At 41.4% G+C, this 21,662-nt stretch overlaps 1 protein-coding gene across 3 annotated transcripts in view; it reads left to right on the top strand.

Moving 5' to 3' along the window:
- Positions 1-889: 889 nt before the first annotated feature.
- Positions 890-21,662, top strand: part of PKNOX1 (PBX/knotted 1 homeobox 1) — a 36,454-nt gene continuing 15,681 nt past the window's right edge. Inside the window, exons 1-6 of one of the 3 annotated variants that reach the window (XM_063393117.1) lie at positions 1,022-1,036; positions 10,734-10,876; positions 11,296-11,383; positions 16,378-16,479; positions 18,589-18,716; positions 19,863-20,034. In XM_063393117.1, coding sequence (XP_063249187.1) covers positions 16,429-16,479; positions 18,589-18,716; positions 19,863-20,034 — 351 coding nt within the window. In that variant the 5' untranslated portion in view covers positions 1,022-1,036; positions 10,734-10,876; positions 11,296-11,383; positions 16,378-16,428. Of the gene's footprint in view, positions 1,037-10,733; positions 10,877-11,295; positions 11,384-16,377; positions 16,480-18,588; positions 18,717-19,862; positions 20,035-21,662 lie in introns of all 3 variants that reach the window. The other 2 variants (XM_063393119.1, XM_063393116.1) reach the window with 2 other exon arrangements.

Raw genomic sequence — 21,662 nt, 5'->3', positions numbered from 1 at the left:
AGGGAAGCTGTGACAGCACTGGTTCCTCCCAAGTGGAGTTTCAGTACAAAAGACCTCATGTATGGTGAGCATCCTTATTTCAGGGCATGGCAGGACCCGAGCAGCCCTTGATCCATGGGCAGGATCCTGGGCAGCCCCTGATCCATGGGCAGGATCCTGGGCAGCCCCTGATCCATGGGCAGGATCCTGGGCAGCCCCTGATCCATGGGCAGGATCCTGAGCAGCCCCTGATCCATGGGCAGGATCCTGAGCAGCCCCTGATCCATGGGCAGGATCCTGAGCAGCTCCTGATCCATGGGCAGGATCCTGAGGGCTAGCACAGCTCCGACCTCACTCAGATCTCGCAGTTTGGGGGTTCGGGGGAGAACAGGGGGGCGCGGGTTTGGCTGGAAGGGCCACAAGGATCAGCCGGGCAGTTTCACCCCACACAGGTCGCAGGAGAAGTTCCTGGGACGGCCTGTGAGGAGCCTCCAGCGCGGCTCTTGCACCGGGAGCTCGCCGGGGCGACCCCCGCCCGCCCCGGCGGCTCCCGGGGGCACCCCACAAGGCGCGGGGACTCGCAGCTCCAACAACCGAGGCAAGGGTCCTCCCAAGCCCGGGCAGCAACGCGCTGAGGCGACCCCAGGGCAAGCATCAAACGCTGCCCCAAGGAACGCGGCACGCACCCGCCATAGCGGCAGCCGCGTCTCCCCTCATGGCGGAGCCACTTGGTACATCCCTCCTCCCCCCACCCCCAGCAGTGGTTTCACCCCCCCCGCTCCCGCCTCACACACGCGAGGGGCGTGGCCTCGCCCTCCCGGCTTTCCCCGCCCTCTTATCCATATTCATGAGGGCCAGACGGGCGGCCCCAATGCGGAGGGGCGGTGCGCTCAAGCCCCGCCCCCGGACGATGAATATTGATGAGGCGCGCCGTGGCGTCGGGGGCGGCGCGGGCGGCGATTGGCCGGGCGCGGCGGCGCGCGGTGACGCGCGCGGCGGCGGTGCGGGTCCCGATTGCTGCAGCCGCTTGTCAGTGTGACGAAGATTGGCACCCGAGGTAAGCGCTGTCACTCAAACCCCGCTCCAGCCCCGCCGTCCATCACGGCGCGCCCGCCGCCCGGGCACGGCCGCACCGGGGAAGCGGGAGAGCGGCTGGGGAAGGGGCGAGCGGGGCGGCGGCGGCCAGCGGAGAAAGGGGCACCCGCGCTCCGCCGCCGCTCGCACGGACCGGGGGGTTTAAGGGGCGGTGGCGGGCGCGGGGAGGGGGAAGGAGGGGAAAAGCGGGGAGGGGTGGGGGGGGAGGGAGGGAGCGAAGCGAGGAAGGTTCTGGAACGGCCGCCGTGCGCCCGTTGTGTCCCGGCGGGGGCGCGCGCGGGGAGGGGACGCGGGAGCGCGCGCGGGTCCGCGCGGAGGAGGAGGAAGAGGAGGAGGAGGAGGAAGAGGAGGAAGGAGACGGGGGCGATGGGATGGGGGGGGAAGGAGGGAGGGAGGGAGGCAGAGGAGGCGACGCGATGCTTAAAGGGGCAGCGCCGTGCTGGCCGCTCCTCGGCGGCGGGGGGGAAACGGGGGGCGCTCCGCAGGCTCCGGCACCGCCGCCGCCCCGGGGCCGCGCCGCGGGCTCGGACCGCCGCGGCTGCTGCACCCCGCTCTCCTCCTGTCCCTCCGGGGATCCCCCTGCACACCTGCCCTGCCCCGGGGGGACGGCAGGAGGGGACAAGGGGTGTTCCCCGGCCGCTGCCCCGCTGTGGGGGATGCTCCTCCCGCGTTCACAGAAAGCGGAGCCCAGGCGGGGCGGTGCGCGCAGAGCCGGCTTGGGTTTCTCTCTCGTTCTTGCCTTCTTTTCGGTGTGACCCCGGCCGGGTTGGGAGCAGACACCTTCCCCACAGCCAGGCCCAGGGTGGCCGGGTGTTTAGGCGGCCGCAATTAGGAGCTGAGACTTGACACTGCCCAGAGGCCCTGCTGGGGATGTGTGTAAACAGCAATAAATCAAGCGCTGGTTTTAGCCCCGAGTGTTGCCCCGGTGAGCCGCATGTCTCATGGAGCAGTCCATGGCTTTCCTTGGCTCCCACCACGCCGGAGTTCGCCTATTAACAATATAACAACATAAGTAGTTAACACGTTCGTGTGATAATTCTCAGTATAGCTTATTGATACTTTTAAAAATATAATTTATTAAATTTTTTTTTAGTCTTAAATGCTGATATGTAGTGTAATTTTAGAGACAGGTCGCAGTATTCGTTTATTTTTTTAATCTGCTGCTGAAGTTTTTAGTTCCTTTTTGCAGTTTTGTAGGAGTAAATGACTGATGTGGTTTAGGGAGGGAGAAGTACAGAACAGTTTGGGTTGGAATGGACTTTAAAGACGATCTTGTTCCAAAACCCCCGATGGGCAGGGACACCTTCCCCTGTCCCGGGTTGCTCAGAGCTCCATCCAGCCTGGCCTTGGACACTGCCAGGGATGGGGCAGCTACGGCTTCTCTGGGCACTTTATTCCAGTACCTCACCATTCTCACAGGAAATAATTTATTCCTAATACAAAATACTGTATCTTGTGTGAAACTGAATAAATTGCTGATTTTAAATTTTTTTTTTTTTTTACACATGCACTTGAGAGCTGCCCACCAGGCAAGATTCATGTTTTTTGTCCTTGCCCCTCTTTGGAATAGGTTGTGTGCATTCCATTAAAGAGATCCCAGGAACAGGGAACATGGGCATTATGTTCTGGATGTTGGAAAACACTTGGGCCAAGATCCTGTGGAGAATAGCAAGAGGGTGTAGGTCACTCTCAAAGTATGCTAAATATCTCATTTAATTTTTTTTAACTAAATCCTTCCTTAGTTTTTACAAAAAAGTGCACATTTTGTTAGTTCCTAATTCTATTTTCGAGCCTGTTCTTGCACAAAATTTCACCACTGTAGGTTGATGAGGAGAATTGTAACAGCTATGGCTTAGGATATCTACACATCTGACTGTTCTTCATACTGTGAATGCACTCACAGCTTGTTCCCTGTCCTCTATGGGGTATTTTTGGGCTGCCTGTGCTATGGGGTTCTATCCCTTCAGCTGTATTTGGACATGTGGTTGAAGTGAGATGGCTTCTGCAGCTGGATGGAGTCCTGGTCAGTCCCTGTTAGCTGCATGTGTGAATTTTATGGATTACACTGAAGCAGGAAACAAGTTGTTGTGATTTTATCAGAAATCCATCCTTACATGTATTTCCAGACTCTCTCATTGCTACAGTATCAAGCAGCAGCAAATGCATTTTGAGTGCATTTTCTCTCGAGTAAAATTGCAGATTTATCCTTTTCTGAGTCTGTGTAATCACTTATAGAATCATTACATTCAAATTTCTGACGAAAAAAATCCCCTAAACATTTCACATAATCTATTCAAAATAATTCTAATTATTTTTCTCGTATATGTTCTATCTTCTGTTTATTTTATGAACTGTACAGTATATTTTTACTCTTGACTACTTGACATATTTTCTTGTCATCTCATAGTTAAAGTATCTACAGGAAAATTTCAGTGTAGGTTTTATTGTGTTTTCTTTACATAATCTCCAGTTCAGTGAAAGACAGAGCTCAGTGTGCTTCAGTCACTGTAAAAATGGGAAGTCACAGGCTAAAGTAGGGGCTGTTGTGCTGCACTGAGATTTTGGAGGCTCAGGTCATTTCTCATTGATCTCCCCAGTGAGTTTGGGCCATGCATTTTTTTTTTTAAATCTGTGTTTATGTGTTTTGCTGGGCTGAAATTTTTGTTACCATCTCCCGTGTGCTGATAGAAAACCCAAGAATTATTCACATTTTGAGCACGTTGTTTTTAGGGTTGGTGGGGATTTTATTTTGTATTTGGAAATTTCACTTTGGCATGTAAAAAGTCAGGCTGGAATTAAGTACTTACAGCCTTGGTTTGTACTCTTAATACAATTTGTGATATTTGGGTTAAATAAAAATAATGTTTTAAAACAAAGTCCTTGAAGTCTTCCATAATAGGACTGAAAGGAGTTTAGAATGAATGAAATATAAATTTAGTTTATTTTAAATGCTTTAGTCTTATAGTCTTCTGGAAGCTGTAATTTCTTCAAAATTTTGCTTTCCAGCTGTATTTTTCTGTGCTGTAAATGCAATGCTCCAATAAAGCCCTAATGATTCTGATTGCTACCACGGCAAGTTTGGGAGTGTTCAGGAGCAATTCAATTTCCTGGGAAAGACTAAATCTTTGGTGAAATTAAGCCTTGTATTAGTGGCCGAGGGTGAATGATCACAGAACCACCACTGTGGCAGTGGAACTGCCTGTTCTAATGGCCATGTTAATGTCCTGAATCAAGCAGTCCAAATTGTATTTCAGAATATTATGTCGTGGTCTGGGAGCCAAATGTTGCCTCTGCAAAACTGGCACATATGTGAAAGCTTACAGTAAAGCAGATTAATATTTTTATTTTGGTCTAAGTAAGTCCAAATGCAATTTTTTTGTGTGAAATTAAAAAATGTTGCAAATGTTACTTCTCTTGCAGCAGCAGCAGCTGGTTAGTTCACTTCTCACTTGTTCAAAGAGTCTGTAGGTTTAAAAATGAGATGTCTCAGAGGGGTTTATTTTGCCACAGCTCAGTGCTGTACAAAATGTAAAACAACTTACTGCTCTTCTAAGCAAGAGGATTCCAAGACCAAGGAGAAAAAGCTGCTGATGGAGTCCTTTCATTTGCTTACTTGATGCCAGATGTTGCCAAAATCTTTTACTCAGACCATTTTAGATCTCCCCAAGGGAACTGAACACTGAAATAGTCACACTTGTAGCAGGTTCTTCACTGCCAGCAGTGTGGAACACGGGATTCATCAGGTAGAACTGGGGGTGGGTTGAAAATAAATTTGATCTGAAATGCCAATTTTCTTGTTATGGAGCTGTGGCATGTTTTTATGAAGTTGGTGAGGGGCAGTAATTTGTTTCCCCTGCCAATAGTGAGGGGATACCACATCATGAATGGCATTGAGAAGCAAAAGTTGGTGCTAGAAAGGGAAATAAAACTTAGATCTTCTCGCATGGTTGGTTCTCATCCTTTGCAGGAACACATTGTTTGGGGTTTGATGTGGCTGCTGCTCCAGACCACGGTGTTCTCATTTTTTAATGCCTAGGTGTACTAAAGAGGTATTTGCTATTAAACCTGAGGGCTGTTTAAGTACACAGGGAGTCAAAAGGTGAATTGTGAAAATGGGAGCTGAGTGTGATGATCACAGACTGTCCTCTTGTCCTGCTGTGCCCAGGAATGTGCAGCTCTCTCTTCTGCAGCTGATGGGAAATTCAGGCAAAAAAGTAGAATATGGCAGCTTGCTTCTAGTATACTGAAAGAGGGATCCATTTCTTTTAAACCTCCAAATTCCATTTTTTTTATTTTATTGGTGAGGTTTTGGAATTGCCTGTGTTTTTTCTTGAGGGGAGAAGAAGCTAGGAAGTGTGGCTATACTTCACATCCTGCTTGGCTTTTTATGAGTTGCGCAGCAAACAAAGTGAAGGGAAAAGGATATTATCATACTTGCTGAAAAATAAAGTCCAAGCCTTTTATATTCCAAGGAAACAGAGGCAATTAGAGAACAGAAATTGGATCTTTACCCGTGTTTAGCATGCCTAGAGAACAGGGGAATGAAAACGTGTGTGCTGTATGTTTTTGTAACTAAAGAACTTCTGGGTCAGTCTGCAATCCCTTAATTTATGTTTTCTAGCCCATTTTTATGTGGCCTAGGCTATGACAGTAGCAATACCAAAAGGAAGATTTCCTGGTTATCTTTTTTTATTATTATTTTGAGGTGTTGATTTCAGTAGCTTAATTCTTAGTCATACTGAAATTTGCCACGATGAATATGTTTGAGCAGGGTTATTCTGCCAACTTTAAAATGACTCAGCATCTTCAGAATGACTCTAAGAGAAAGTAAATATGTTAATTTATAAGAAAAGCGGAATTCTTATTTAAGACCATGTCAGCACTTGAGTTGTGGATTTTAGTGCTGCAGAGGGGAAAGGAGCATAAGCATTCACATGAAGCATATGGGAGAGATGGGAAACAAGAGTGGAGCAGGAAAGGAAGAGTTTTTATTCAATCTTCATTTTAAAGAGAAAATAGAGTTCATTTTAAGACCTAAACTTAGTAGCAAAACAAAGTTAATTGCTCAGGTTTGACCAAATGTTAGAGTCAAACTGGAAAATTCTGGAAAAGTTAGTGATGGATTAGAATTGGATTTCTCAGAGGGTTGCAGGACCAGGATTTTGTGTCAGTTTAAGGTTTTTTGGCTAGTCCAATTTAAAGCTTGATTCATTAATGGAGTTGTTATTCCAGAAATCATAAAAGATATAAAAATGAAGTAATTGATAGGGGAACATCTTGATCTTGATGAATTGTTTAAATGTCAAAAATATGTAGAGGGCATTTTCTTACCCATTCAACATCCAAAGTCCATTTTAAATGTATTTATTATTTAAATAAAACTCATATTCACCCTTCAACTGTACTTCAGTAGCATTCAGGAATTCATGCCTTCATAGAATAATTGGAAACTTTTATGGTTTTATAATAAAAATGTTGGAAAACATAACATATGCTTACACAAACTGCTCACATTGTAAAGTATTCAATAGCAATAAAGGCAGAGAGACTGGTGGTTATTCTGTGTCTTCTTTATGAAACCACAAAGTATAAAAACAAAGCAAGATTCATTTCAGTCATAGTTTATTGGGTGCTGATGCAAATCATGATTAAAACAGGATTTCCTGTTGTTTTGGTTTAATTTGCCTGGAAGGAGATGGTTCCACGAGTGTCTCCAAAAGTAAGAAATTTGGGATGTGCTTGTGTGGATGTTCCAAAGGCTTCAGTGGCAGAGGGATGGATTTGTGTCTAGGACATAAGCAACCCTGTTTATCCATGTGGGGAATGCCAGGGAAATGGGGAGGGTGGTGGAGTTCTCACTGGGATTTTTTGGGGGGTTTTTTTCTGTTTATTGATTTTTTAAATTTTTTTTTATGAAATTGGGTTTGAAAAAGTAATTAAATATCAGTAAGCAGGAGCTGTACAGGATCAGTTCCAGCTGTGGAAGTGCTGATACTCATCCTCTGGGATGTAAGGAGTGTTTAAGGAATGTCTTTCCAGTGCCACCCTCTTGCCATGAGAGCACCAAGGGAGATGTGACACCATCTTCCTGATTTTCGGGTCCAACGTGTAATGAAACCACAATGGGTGAAAACTGAGGGCAAGAAATCCTTCTCTGTCCATGTAACAATGATTATGTGTGAGGATTCTCATGCTGGACTCATAAAGTCCTTCTGTTTGTAGTATTAAGAATACAGAAAAAAAGGAATACTCATTTATTATGTGAGTATTGGCAGTGGATGAGGGAGTGATGGGAAATATTTTTGCTCCCTCACACCCTAATCCCTCTAGACTCTTGGAACAATTAAAGAGGGAGGTTTCATTTCCCCCAAGTTTTGTTTTTCTCTTGCCAAAATTGCTGTTTAGTCCCCTAAATTCCTTACTATTATTTTATAGGGCTAATAAAGCAGGGTCAAATTACAGTGTGAATTGAGTAGGAGATATGAGATGCTGCAGGAAGTGCCTTGAATTTGAGGATCTTTCCATAGTCAGAAGAATGAGGATTCCATTTTGCAGAAGGTAGGAGAGCAACTTGAAGATTTCCTTCCACAGTTCCAAGAGCTACCTGGGAGCAGGATACCTGGCATACACCATTTTATGACTGGATTGGGTAGAATTCCTCATTTTTCTCATCCTTGTAAGGAAGGACTGTGGTAAATGGGTGATGACATGGAATCAGGAATGTGACCCATGATTATGTCCCTTTCCCTAGGAATATGCTGGTGCACACACCAAGGATGTGGGCAGAATTAGGAGCTGGAGTTCTCCACAAGACCCAGATCCCCTCAGTTTTATTTCTGTTGTTGTGCCTGGAGGAATTCCTATGATCTTAATGAATCCTTAATATTCATTTTATCAGTTAACTGCATATGCAATTTTAGCTTATAAAGTGGCACATTTTTCATAATTTTTTAAAAATTTGGTACTTGCAAATAGCAGAATTTATAGAATTAAATGTCCCAAAAGCAGAGTTTAAACAAAGAGTGGGTTGCTAAAGGAACACAGATCATTTAATGACTTGGTTTGTTGTTGGTCATGCTGTGTGACAATGTGTGGTGGTGCTTGGGAGGTGGCCTGTGGTATGAATACTTTGTATGGATTGTTAAGATCTAGATGGAGGGATATGAAAAGAGGATGTTATGAAAGATTAATGGCACAACAAAGCAGTAGATACACTGTTGGACAAGTCTTGCTGAATAAAGTCTCACAGCATCAAAATCCTACATGCAAAGAAAGGTTGATGGTAGCTTGGAGTGTAGACTATTTCTACAGAAATTCAACTTTAGTTGTGGATTTTAATTTATTTTTAATTTTCAGTTTCCTAAAGTATAATTTGCATTCATTTTTTAATGTAATCTCATATTCATCAAGATTAACATATAAATAACTCTATTGCACCACCAAACAATAAAGGGAACAAAGTGACACAAAATAAATCTCGTTTTACTGCAGCCAGAAATTGGTTTTGTGGCTTTTTAGGGCTTGACTCCCAGGGCAATTGACAGCATAGCTGTTGTAGAGCAACTGAGGATCTGTGTGATGGAACTCCCTGAGGCTGGTATTATGTTCCTGAACAGGAACATTGTCTTTCTTAAAAGTGTAATATTCTAAATAATGGCTGTACTTTTTAAGTACATGAGACAGAGGAAATGGAAGCTGCCTTGTACTGAATGAGGAGAACATTCTCACTGAGCACAGTTTTAATAAACTTGTCTGCATCAACTTCATATTGATTTGTTTGTCTTAATTTCTGTGAATGACTGTGTGGGCAGGTCAATGGAGATGGACTGCAGCAACGCTAGAATGAATCCTGGATGTTGGCATGTGTGCTCTGCTTACTGCTTCATTATTTGAATCAATTATTACTATCGTCATTTTAATCTATAAAAATACATGGGCCTTAATGTCTGCTCATGTTTGTGTATGTGAGTGTACTCAGGTCTTTGCTTCCTGCAATCTGAAATGCAGAATGAGAGGATGACTCAAACGAGGCTTCTTCAACGCTTGAATGAACAAGTTCCTATTTGACTTTGTAGTTAAAACCTAAGTGGTGATTCACTTTCTGAGAGACAAAGCAAGTTGCCCTTTGTTTTGGTTTCACAGCTAGGTATTTTTATTATGATGGCATTACTTTAAAGCTTGTCTGCCAGAGGAAGAAAAGGAAAACAAAAATTGGCAATAGCAAGTCCAGGTTTAGACTCCACAGTGCCTTGGTGGTGTCCACACCCTGTAACAGGTGTACCTGCTCCCTCTTCTTGCCCCCACTGAAATGTGCAAGAAGACATCATCATCTGCAAGCTCAGATGTGTCTTGTCTGATATGTTTTAGGGTAGACAGAAGTATTAAATGTTGTCCAGTGTCCCTTTGAAGAGGGCAGTACCACTGCAATACTCTCTGGCTCCTTCTCAGGCACATCCTTCCCTCTGCAGCATCTTTCATCTGGGCCTGCATTTCTTTAGCATCTCCTTGTTCCTGCCCTCAATATCTTGTAAGCTGTCTAGAAGTTTACTGTTTGCCAGAGTTTCAGCTGAAGGCTTTGGAGGGAAGGGCTACTTCTTCATATATTGAATATTTGACCAACCAGATCTGGCAGCAGTGGCCCCATCAGTTCTTGGCTGCAATTATTTCTGAATGGAAGAGCAGGATTTTCAGATTTGCAGTCGTCCTCCTTATGTCTGACCAGAGACAAGGAATAGATAATTTATCTATTTATCTATCCTGATTTATCTGTCAGTGACCTCCGTTCTGAAGATGCTATGAATAGTGAGAAGTCTTTTATTTGAAAGTAGCCCAGTAAATTGAAGTCAGAATGAGTACCAAAATGCATGGCATGTGAAGAGGGTTACACTGTCCTCAGAACAGAATTAAGAAGCTGCAAAAATGAGAGAAGCCCATTTTCTGAAGACACAGGTCTTTGACAGTTTAAGGAAAGTGGCAAGAACTTTGAACATTGCTAAGGTAGTGCCATCTGCTCCTTGAACCTTCAAGAGCAGGTGTATCACTTTGGACTGAAACTCCTTCTTGCTCAGTGTTCAGTCTCTAACCAATGGCTGAACTTTTAACTGCATGCAAACTCCTCAAATACCTTCCCTGCTCTGTTTAGAACCAGGTTTCTTGAACCAGAGATGTCATCTAGATTGAGTGGCCTTTCACGTTTTGTTTTTCTGTGAACTTGTCTGAAAACCATCACTTCTTGGAAAACAACACATGCATAAATTTTAATAAATTTAAAGACCAAAGACCAATTTCATCTTGCTTTCAAAAATGTTGGAGTTATTTTCTCTCTGGTTCTTATTGTGAACTTTGTCTGTGTGAGAAACAGAGATAATTAGATTCAATATCTCAGTTGTGTTTTAGCCATCATTTAATTTCTGGTGGCCTTTGTGCAACCTTAGTGTCTGGAACTTCCCCTGAGGTGGTTTTTTAATGCTTTTCAGCAGTTGTGTTTTCAGTTTTCACAGTTTTTGCTACTTTGCTTTCACAATCCTCACTGCTTTTTAAAAGTAGCTTCAATGTATCAAATGGATGCTATTAAATGTAATTAAGTAATTTTAAGTGGTAAGTTTTGGAAAGCTTTTTAAAATTGCCAAATAATCCTGTAGCAGAACCTGTCTTCACAGAACACAGGATCCTAACACTGGCCCATTTCTAGCATCATGCTTTGATTTTACCATGGATTGTTTACAAATGATTATGAAGGAGATTTAAATGGGGGAAAAAAGTCTCGCCTTTCTTGATTTCATGTTTAATTTTCACAACAGTGGTAAGTTATACCTATTTGCATTCCTATTTGCATCACGGTTTTATTTTTGGGATGTGTCTTGTCTTGGCAGACAGACACTGAGCCAAGGAGTAAAATATGAAGGTTGAACAGTGAGGGAGTTATTATCCAAATGGAGCCTTCTGTTAGAGGTGTCAGCAGAGACAAAGGTGAATGTAGAGAATGAATGGAGTAAGATGAGAGAAAGATCAAATAATGGGATAAGTTCAAGCGTGGGATGATGGGTGTGATCAGAGATTATTAACAATGCAAAAATTTGCAAAACATGCAAAAAAAATCCTGTCTGTTCATTAAAACTTGATGAGGGAACCACACAATAGAACAATTTTAAAAAATAATGAGATTAAATCTTAGAATGTGTGTTCTCTGGTGTTTTCTTCTGATCATTTCTCTGTTTTTAGGTTTTTAGGTTTCTGTCTTCCACGCTGTACATCAGTGGGATCTCTGTGCTGGAACAAGAGAATGTCTTCAACTCATTGAAGGAAAGGGGTGAGCAGCTTTCTCATGGCCAATATTTTATCTTCTTTAGAAAACAGCGTGCCCTGGAAATAAATATCATCCTGTATCCTGTTGAAAAGGAAGCCGGTTCTAGCTGCTTTTCAAGTGTCAAAGAGAATTGATTTTTGTTTCTTTTTAACTTGGTATGTGAATGTAAGGATCTAATGTTACATCACAAGTGCCTGGACTACAGTTAAAAAAGAATGAACAAAGAGCCATGCTGAATCTGCCAGTCATGCACTTCTTTCTGAAGAACTTCAAAGAAACATGTATGAGGGAAAATTAGAAGGAATGATTACTTGTTAACAAGTCTGTTGGGCAGTTCCTTCTCAACCCTAAGAGGGTTGGTGGTTAGGTCTTAGCCTGAAGCATAACTATTTATATCTCTTACAAACATCTGTTGTAGCTTGTGTATGTTAAAAATGATACCACTGATCTCCAGCAGCTCACTTGCACCTTCTGTTAACGTTACTGGGTGGTCCCTGTGCCCTTAATTACACAGCAGTAAGTGGAACCAGCCAGGAGTGGAGTGATGAATGTTAAGTGATCACTTTGTGTGTCTGCTTCAGCTCACATTTAATCTCTTCTCTTACATACTCCACTTGCACAGTCTTCATGTTCTAATTATGATTACCCCTCTTCATTTAGCTTCCTTTCTGCTTTACATTTTCCCTTCATACCTCATTTTATAAAAGGCTTCCTTTTTTTTTTCCCAGTTGCTTTGTAGACCATGATCTTTTATGAATTCCCTTTCACCACAGGTCTAAGTGGAGCTTCTGATTGCAGGTCATGCATCAGCTTCCAGCTGATCAACTTACATGTTGGACAACTTACATGACCTTAAGTTTTTCCTTGGGTTTTCCACACGCTTTGCTTTCAAATAGAATGAGAGTTAGTTCTGTTCTGTATGAAGCAGACCAGCAGACTCACCCTCAGGTTATTTTTGTTATTTGTAAGTCTTTGAATAGAACACAAACACACAGTTTCCCCTCTACTCTCCACTTCTTTTGCCGAGAATAATTGGCATTTTGAAAGCTAAGATATCCAGAAATCATATAATCTTGTGTTCACCTCAGATACCCAAGTACTGTGTGCCCTGAGGCAGAGTGTTCAGGTTGGAGATGGTGGTGCTGTGAGCTGAGAATTGTTGGAGTCTAGAACATCCCTCTGGCCATCCTGGACGGTTTGGAGACCGGACAGGGGGGTCTGGGATCTGTACAAGGGGTCAACCAGCCTCACACAGAGCCCAGGAGGACACTGCCTCTGATCCCTGTCCATGGGAGTGAATGCCCGCATTGTATGAAGAATCACAAGCTGAGAGAATTCAAAATAAGTAGTATTTAGTTTATCATAGAATGTAAATGTAGAATCTGGGATTCTCAGTATATGGGGTTGAAGAGGCGAGATGGAGGAATTGGGGAGTGGCCCCTGTGCTCCTTGTTCTTGTTCTCATCCCCCATTTTCTGCTGAGCTGGATCACAAGGATTGGTTTAGAGTAGAAATGACATGTTAGCATAGGTAATAGGCATTGGTACAGTTTTGTAAATAAAAAGTACATTTTGGACAGTGGTTGGGTCAGGGGTACTGTACATAAGGTGCGGGGCTCTCTGATCCGCCCAGTCCCCCGCGTGTCCTGCTCTGCTGGAGAGGCCTGGCAGAGCTGAGAAAGAACTGAGATAATGAAGAATAAACAACCTTGGAAATGTGCACTGGCGGACTCAGCTTGTCGTCTCTACCTCTGGTGTGAAACACTTAGGGCAAAGAGAAGACTGAAAACCTTATTACCTCTGGGAACAGCAACCCAGAGGAAACTCCCAGGGAACAGCAACCTTGGGGGAACTCTTAGTACCTTGGGGAACACCAACCCCAAGGAGAATCTCAGGGAATCAATAACCCTGAGAAGAATGGACCCACATGAGCCAGCAATTACCACACGAGGAGCTCAGCCGAGAGCAGGGGCTGTTCCAGTGCCAGCTGCTTTCCATCACAGCCACCTTCAGCAGGGAGAGCCCTGAACCGGCCTGACTCGGTGTGAAAGGATCAGAAAGCATCCGTGTGTGGAGGAGCTGTGGCAGTAATTAGCTGTGGCAGTAATTAGCTGTGGCAGTGATAAAGATCTGATAAACATCTGGGAGCGATGGCAGCCCCATCGCTGAACATCTGCTGAGGCCGGGCCTGCTAACGAGCCCTGCCTGCCGCATCCCAAATGAGCTCATAAAAGCCAAATCTGTAAATACCTTCGCAGTTACTTTTCTTAAAGTTTAGCATAGTTTGTTTCTTGCCTCTACTGAGTAATGAGGAAATGTTTCTTTTTAGTGAACACAAGTAATTCCTCAGCTAATTGCCTCGATTTAAGTGTGTGATTAGCTCAATTTGTTCTTCTTGATTTGCAGTGGTTGTCTTCTCTAAATCTCATCAGTTCCTATCTTGCCTAATAGCTTAATCTTTTTCTACTGTAATTATAAGTCAGAGGGGAAGCTCTTGTGGGAAATAAAGGATATACCCATGTAGAATTCTTTCCAATCATTCCCCTGGGAAAAAATATGGCAAAAGTCCTTCTAGATGAAACAATCTATGGATCTAGCTCAAAGCTTGCACCTCCTTTCTTCTTTTGTGTGGCCTGAGGGCCTTCCAGATGTGGAACATCTCTTCATTATGGAAATCTGGAAGGAGGGGTTAGTCCAGCTTGTCTTGTTCTCCAAAAATTCTTGCCATGTCTTACTGTCTTTACCAGTTTACATGTATTTTCTTTGTGGCCTACATCTCCATGTTTTTCTTCATGCCATAAATATGATCTTATGTCCCTGTGAATTCTTAAGACTTTCTTCCTCTTCTACAACTGTTTTACTTTTTTTCACATTTTTGCCTAAGAATTTCATCTTTCTTCCACAGTCAAACAATTTCTTTAGCAGTGTTTTCTGTGGGACTTAGCTTTAAAATAATCATTAAATAGTGTTTGCTCTTTCTTTGTCGATCATTTTGACTGTTCTGCTTTTATTTTGAGGATAGTCTGGTCCATGCTTTGGATGTCACACTCATAAATTAAATGTATGTCTTTTGAGAAGGAAGAAAAGCAGCATTTTCTATGTGCCTGTTCACTCTATCAATACAGACAGGCACTTGCACTGGCTGTCAGCTGCCATTTATGAAAGAAAATAAATGTTTAAACACCAGGCAAATGCTTACAGGGCTGATGCTTTGGAATGTGTTTTCTTAAAGTATTTTGAGGGGTATCTCACTTATTGTGGCAAATGCTGATTTAACTTTTAACACTAAATTATTTGCAACTGTAAAAAGAATTTTAAAATCTGAAGTACTTCTATCAGTGGGTGCTCTTAGGTTGTTCCCTTCGTATTTTTAATTTTGATGGAGAAATCAGTAATGTTTTTGAAGTTTCAAAGAAAAAATACTGATGTTCTGTAAAAACAGATATAACCTCATTTGTAGATGAAGCCATGCTTACATCATCTTGGTGAACTTCTCCGGTCTTTAAAACTCACCAGGATTTGATTGTTCTTTTTAATTTAAATTTTTTAAAAGAGATTTTAAAAATTGCACTCATACTTAGGAATTATACTGAGTGAATCTGATGCAAAGTAAGGCTTGAGGTTTCTCCTGAGGAGTTTGGTTTGCCTCTGTGCCTCTGCAACTGTTGTCAAGGAAGGGAACCTTGAAATTTGTCCTGGGTTTGCAAAATGAAACACTCACTTGACACTGTTATAATCTATAGGGGAAAATATCCAGAAATGTAAAAATTGCTCTTAAAAATGGTCATATGCAGTAGTAGTATGCAATAAGGGAAGGACTTCTTTGAAAAATTTCTCGTGGTTGAACACATTGCAAAAAAAAAGATTCTGTTTTAGATCATAAACTGGTGAAAATTTTAAAACTTCATTCTTCAATACTGCCATAAGTGAAAAAGAGCAGAAATCGTGGAATTATTACCTGGATGTAATGTTTTTCAAGACGTGAGCTCTGACCTCTTTTTTAGTATGGATTTTTTTTTATAGTAGCTAAACGTTAGGACTCCTATGTGTCAAGGAAAATTGACTTCTGTGTTAATAGTTACTGGTAATAGCTTAATGAGTTACATGATTTCAGTTGTAATGGCTACAAATCTGACAAGAAAATGAAATGTGAAGTAATAATTAGTTGGGTACACTCTATCTGGTGGTGGTACTTTGCTATTTTTTTTTTAGTTACTGTATGTCTTAATTTAAAAATGTTGAACTCCAGCTAATGCCTAGAGAGATTAACATGATGCCTTTACTTGTGTTTAAATCCTATTGTAATTAATATTTTCCCAAATAGAAAATGTCTCTAAAATCGAGACTTAGGAATTCCTAGGTCCCTTTGGAAACTTTATAATCACGTGGGCCCAATTGTTTAAAAATTATTAGCTATTGTTCCCTTCTTTGTTGAACCTTCAATGACTTGGATGGCAAATTTCTGATGTCAGAAGTGATTTGAGGCTTGGTCTCTGACAGTGGTTTCAGGCCCTGCTTTAGAATCTGGGATTCACACCCAAAAGTGAACAGGGTGTTCCTTAGCATTTTACATGTGGTTCATCATTTTTAATATTATTATTTCAGTTACAGTGGTGCTCAGTGGGTTGGAAGCCTTTTCAAAACACAGAAACACAAACCTGCCCGTTTCTAGATTTCATGTATTACTGAGAATGTCAGTTAAGTAGTGCAGAAATTAATGCTAAAGTTCACTTGAGGCTTGTGAGTATCAAAAAACCTCAGCCTCTTATTAAAAATTTTACTTTAAAATACAAAAAGACACAATGAACTTTTTGCTGATAAAACCTGTTATATTTACAAACTGAATTTATTTTATTGTTTGAATTTGCACGTGGCTGTTGTTGTCAATAAACTCTCTGAGAAGTGTGCATAAATCTGAATTTCTACCTCTATTTTCTCTTCACCCTTTAGAACTGGATTCTAATGGGCCACTTTTTTAACTATTTTTTTTCTTTAAAGAATATTTGTTCAAGCTTATGATGATTTGACACGATTAATGTCTTAATAACCATGATGGCAACACAGACATTAAGTATAGACAACTATCAAGATGGACAACAGGTAGGTGTGTTTTCCTTTCTCTAGGAACTAAATACACTTAGGAAGAGGGGAAAAAAAAATAGTGACTTTGTCCTTAGTGCCTTCTTTGGCATTGTTTAAGCTGGAATAATGAAATGTAGTCGTATAGCTGGTCATGATGTTTCTCTCTCGTACAACAGGCTGTGTAGTTTTACACTTTAAATTGCTAAATTAAAATCCTGTTAACTGGAGGGAAGGTGTGATGTGGCCTCTACTCTGAACACTCATTTTTCTGTTACTCTGTGTCAGCCCTGAGCAATAAATACAAGTACTTCTGTCAGCAGATGGCAACAATGGGGAACAGTCAGAAAAAAACCCACCAACTTTCCACATCTCCTATAAAATGTTCACCTGAACGCAGTCAGATTTTTGATTTTTAGTTTTATTGTTTCTTTCTTTTATTGCAATTCTATTTCTCTCTCTCCTCTCACCTGCTTTACATACTTGACTTTATTCCCCCAACAAATACATACCATCCTGTGGCAGTGGAAGTAAAATATGCTTTTTTCTAAATAACAGATTGGGAGAAAGCTTTTTCTTCTGATTTGTTTGTATTTCAAGCTCTCAGTGTCCAAGTTAGACAGGTAATTTGGGTGCCTGCTCTTTTTCTAGTTTGGAAAGGGCCCACAGAAAAAAAACCTTGCAGTTTTAATTGAGCTGTTTCCTCCTCCTAGGGAGATAGAACCCTATCTGAACACTCTCTCCCTTCAAACTCTGCAGATGTCTGGCCAGCATTTATAATCACTTGTCTGAGTAATCCCCTTTTAATTTGCTCCTCCTTCCTGTCATTAGCTAAGAAATTAGTCCATTAGTTACTTTTGTTTTTCCTTTCTTTTTGTTTTTTTCAAGCATTCTGGCTTGAAAATCATCTCTGCTTGCTGAGGGAGCTCTGTGCAGGCAGGCTGCTCTCTTGGGTGGGAGATGCTGAATTTTCTCAGTTTCTGATTTTTCTAGGAAATGACTTGGCCCCAGTAGGAATAAGGCACAAACCTTTTGGTTCTCTGCTGACTGTTAAGAATATTGTAATTTTTTCTGCTGCTGTTATGTGGAAATAAATTAAATTCTGTAAAAGTCAGGTTCTCTAATAGTTTCTGGAGGCCTTCATCTCTGCAGCTGCCAGTTCTGGCTGCCTGGAGATACCTAGAACAGTGTCTGTCCTCTACCTGAGATAAAAGAGAAGTAAGAGAAAAGATTGCAGTGGTTCCTTGTCTTTGTGCAGATGCTCAAATGGGAGAAGACCAAAGAGTTTGGGCTGAGGGGTGGAAATTGTGACTTTCACAGTTCAGGGTCCTGGAAGACCTTTTTAATCCAAAATATATTTAGCTGGAGATGATAGAAAAAAACACATAGAACACCTTCAAAGCACCCCAAAGGCGTGCCCAGCCTCCTAATGCAATTTAGGAGATGCTCAGGTGAAGCTGTGGCTCTGTGCTGCTTTTCCATGGTATAAATGTGTGTTAAATATTTGTGTAGAAGGAGTTACTGCTGTTCTCCTGTAGTTTGATAGCCCTAAAATAATCAGTTCTTATAATATGTGAAATGGAGTGTTGAAGGTCATGGGAGGTTATGCTCCTATAATTGAAGGACTGAAGGGACACAGAATATTTCAGATCTTTTTAAGCAAATGTGCATTTTAATGGACAAAAACCCTAGAAGATCATTTTCTTCAGTACCCTTATACAATGCACAGTAAAAAATGAGAAAGAAAATTTAAGAGGATAAACTTTTCTTTACATTGATTTCATCCTAAAGGATTTTTATGCAGACATTCCCATGAACTTTTTGGAGCAATGTACTGTTGGCTGTTCCAAAAACAGCCACTTCAGAGACAAAATGCTTCAATAATTTACTGATATCTGTCATTCCCATTTTAAAGCCAAATGCTAAAACTTGGAAATGACCTTTATCCATCAAAAAGTGTCAGGGATTAAAAGAGGGGTTTTGTTGCTGCTAGGACTTCTTGTGTCACTGCCAAGTCACACCAACCTTCTGGCAATTTAAGAGCCCTTTGCACTGCTCTTTCCTTAGAACACAGCACCCTTATTTTACGTCAGGCCTACAGATTCACTCTTTTTTTTTTTTTTCCTGCAGATGCAAGTGGTAACAGAGTTAAAAACTGAACAAGATCCCAGCTGCTCTGAAACTGATGCCGAAGGGGTGAGTCCTGCCCCCGTAGAATCTCAGACTCCAATGGATGCAGACAAGCAGGCCATTTACAGGTAGTGATGGACTTCTGTCTTTTGAAGGGTGAAGGATAGGGCAGAGGATTTGGGGTCTTTTTAATAAATAAATAACAAGTTTAAAATCAGGCTGGCTGTCTCCGTAGTTTGTAGGGAAAGAATGAGACCAAATAGGCTTCACTGTCAGTCATCAGGCAAGGAAGAACCTCCTGAGCTTGTGGGATTTTTCAGTTTCAGCAGTTTTAAAGGGTGTTCTAAGGGTGGCTGCTAAATTTAGAAAGCCAACTTAGATTTTAAACCGTGGTCACCATTTGTCATATTGCAGTTTTTATCTTTAATACGAGGTTTTTACTTTTATTGTAATTAGGTCAATCTTTACTCCTTTTTCTTTCAGGATAATAATCTATTCCCCAGTAATTAGTTCAAAATGGATTAAATATTGATGTATGAGCACACTAATTTGAGATTTTTCAGAGAAAAGTGCTGTGCTAAGCAGTTTGCTCAGTTTTCATGGGGTTAAGTGTTCTTTCACTTTGACTACTTTATAAAGACAGAATTATTACTGGTTTTCAGGTTCAAAAAAAAAAAAAAAAAACAAAACCAAAACCAACCACCAAAACAGGAAAAAGCCAAACAAAACACAAAAAACCCCTCAACCTGAGACACAAAGATGTATCCATTCATTTACAGACTTGTGCTAACCAAATCTTCTCCTCCTCCCTTCACAGGAGGCCTCTGAGCACTGAATACTCTTCTCAATTATTGAAAGTTAATTTGTGATGTATAAGTATGGCCCACATTGAAGAATAAATTAATTTTATCAGGCTTCATTTAAATCTGCATTCATCCTCTTTGTAAATCCTGAATCTCATTTCTAATGCACTGTGTTAATCTGTCTCAGTGCTACTCATTTACAGTGAATTAAACAGTCAGAGCTTTTTTGCATGTGATTGTTCTCTTTAATTAAATGTATACATATTTTACTGCTGTATTTGCCTCTGGAGTGTGGTAAATCAGAATGAAAATAAACTTTTATCTTATTTTGCTCTAGCCAGTGGTGTTATATGCAGCCTTTTCCAGAACTTGTCACACTCACATCATTGACTGTGAGCTTTGCTGATCTAGATGTCTTAATTTTCACATTAGTAAAATACTTCTTCATGTATTTAAACTTTCTTTTTCTAGGCACCCACTATTTCCCTTGTTAGCACTATTATTTGAAAAATGTGAACAATCTACACAAGGCTCAGAAGGCACAACTTCTGCCAGTTTTGATGTAGATATTGAAAACTTTGTAAGGAAGCAGGAGAAAGAAGGAAAACCTTTTTTCTGCGAAGATCCAGAAACAGATAATTTGGTAAGTAGTAGCTGTTTGTTTCTGAAACAATCATCACATTTGCAGCTTCTTCCTTATTTCTGATCTCAACTGGTCGTTATAGTTTCTTCTCACATTTTTCTGCCTGTGAGAGATTCTCCTTTATGATAATGATTAAAAATATCTTTATGCTAATGATTAAAAATATTTTTTAAAATTCCTTCTGACACCCTTTTCCCTTTTATCTGTGAATTTACATTGGGCTCTTCACATTTGTTTCCTATTCTCAGCTGACATGAATGTATTGGAGACAAACAGAAACAAATCCTTTCCATAGATTGACTCTGAAAATTAATTTAAAGTGTCAGGTGTTTAAAATATTTATCAAAAAGATGTAATTGATGTAAATTTTTCCAATTTTATGTAAATCATGATCCACCTAGTTAATATGAGAAAAAAACTCTTATAAGATAATCTTAGAAAGTCTTTAACATATACAATTTTTTCTTTCAAGCCATTGACTCCTTTAGGCTTTCTGAAAGTCACTTCTGTGATAAAAATGTGATTTCCCTATTCTGAATATACTTGCCTTCACTATTTTACTCAAAAATGAGAGTTAGTTCTCTTCTGCATGAAGCAGGTCTGCTGACTTGTAAGCCTCAGGTTATTTTTCTTCATTTGTAACTCCCTGAATCCAACACAGAATCACAGTTTTCCCATATTTCTCTAATCCCAATTTCTTTCCAGAAGCACATCTGAAATCTAACAGTTGGAATGTAGGAGCTGTGGCTCAGTGGATGAGGAAAGAGCAGTGGTTGTGGTTTATCCTGACTTCTGATGTCTCTTACAATGTTTTCATACACAAACTGACAAGACACGGACGAGATAAATGAGCAGTGAGGTGGACTGAAAAATGGGTGAACTTTGGGCTCAAGGGGTTCTGGTCAGCACCATGAAGTGCAGTTGAGGGCTGCTCATCAGTGCTGCTCTGTGAATTGTGAAACCAGAACTGTTTAACATCTCCATCAGTGACTGGGGTGATGGGGCAGACTGGACCCTCCGCAGGTTTGCAGGTGTTGCAAAACTGGGAGCAGGAGCTGATCCACATGTGGCTCTGCCACCATTTAGAGGTATTTCACTGCTTTTGGAGGAGCAGAAAAATGGGAATCTCATGGAATTCAGCAAAGGGAAATGCCAAGTCCTAGTAGGGGAAAAAGATACACTGACTCTTCTCAGTGGTGCCCAGTGAAAGGACAAGAGGAAATGGGCATGAACTGAAACACGGGAAACACTGAAACTGAAACACATTAAACCTTTTACTGTGAGGGTGATTGAATACTGCAGGCTGCCCCAGAGAGTTGTGGAGTCTCCATCCTTGCAGACAGTCAAACTCAGCTGGACATGACCCTGAGGAACCTGCCCTACCTGACCTTGCTTTGAGCAGGAGGCTTGGATTAAACAATCTCCAGAGGTCCTTTCCAACCTCAGCTATTCTGTGGCTTCTGTGAGCTTCCAAAGATTGGTTTCCCAAAGATGCTGCTTGCCTTGGCCTGTTCTCTGTGCTTTTGGCCATACATAAACACTCTCTCAGATCCAGCTTGCTTTGGTTGTAGTTGGGTCTGGTGCGTTCAAATAGTCCTTCCTGTCGTTGACCTGTTTATGGTTTTAGT

Source organism: Prinia subflava, chromosome 3 (genome assembly GCF_021018805.1).
Source record: "Prinia subflava isolate CZ2003 ecotype Zambia chromosome 3, Cam_Psub_1.2, whole genome shotgun sequence".
Classification (NCBI taxonomy): domain Eukaryota; kingdom Metazoa; phylum Chordata; class Aves; order Passeriformes; family Cisticolidae; genus Prinia; species Prinia subflava.
Note: the sequence above shows the minus strand (reverse complement) of the source record. Positions and strands in the feature narration are given on the sequence as shown.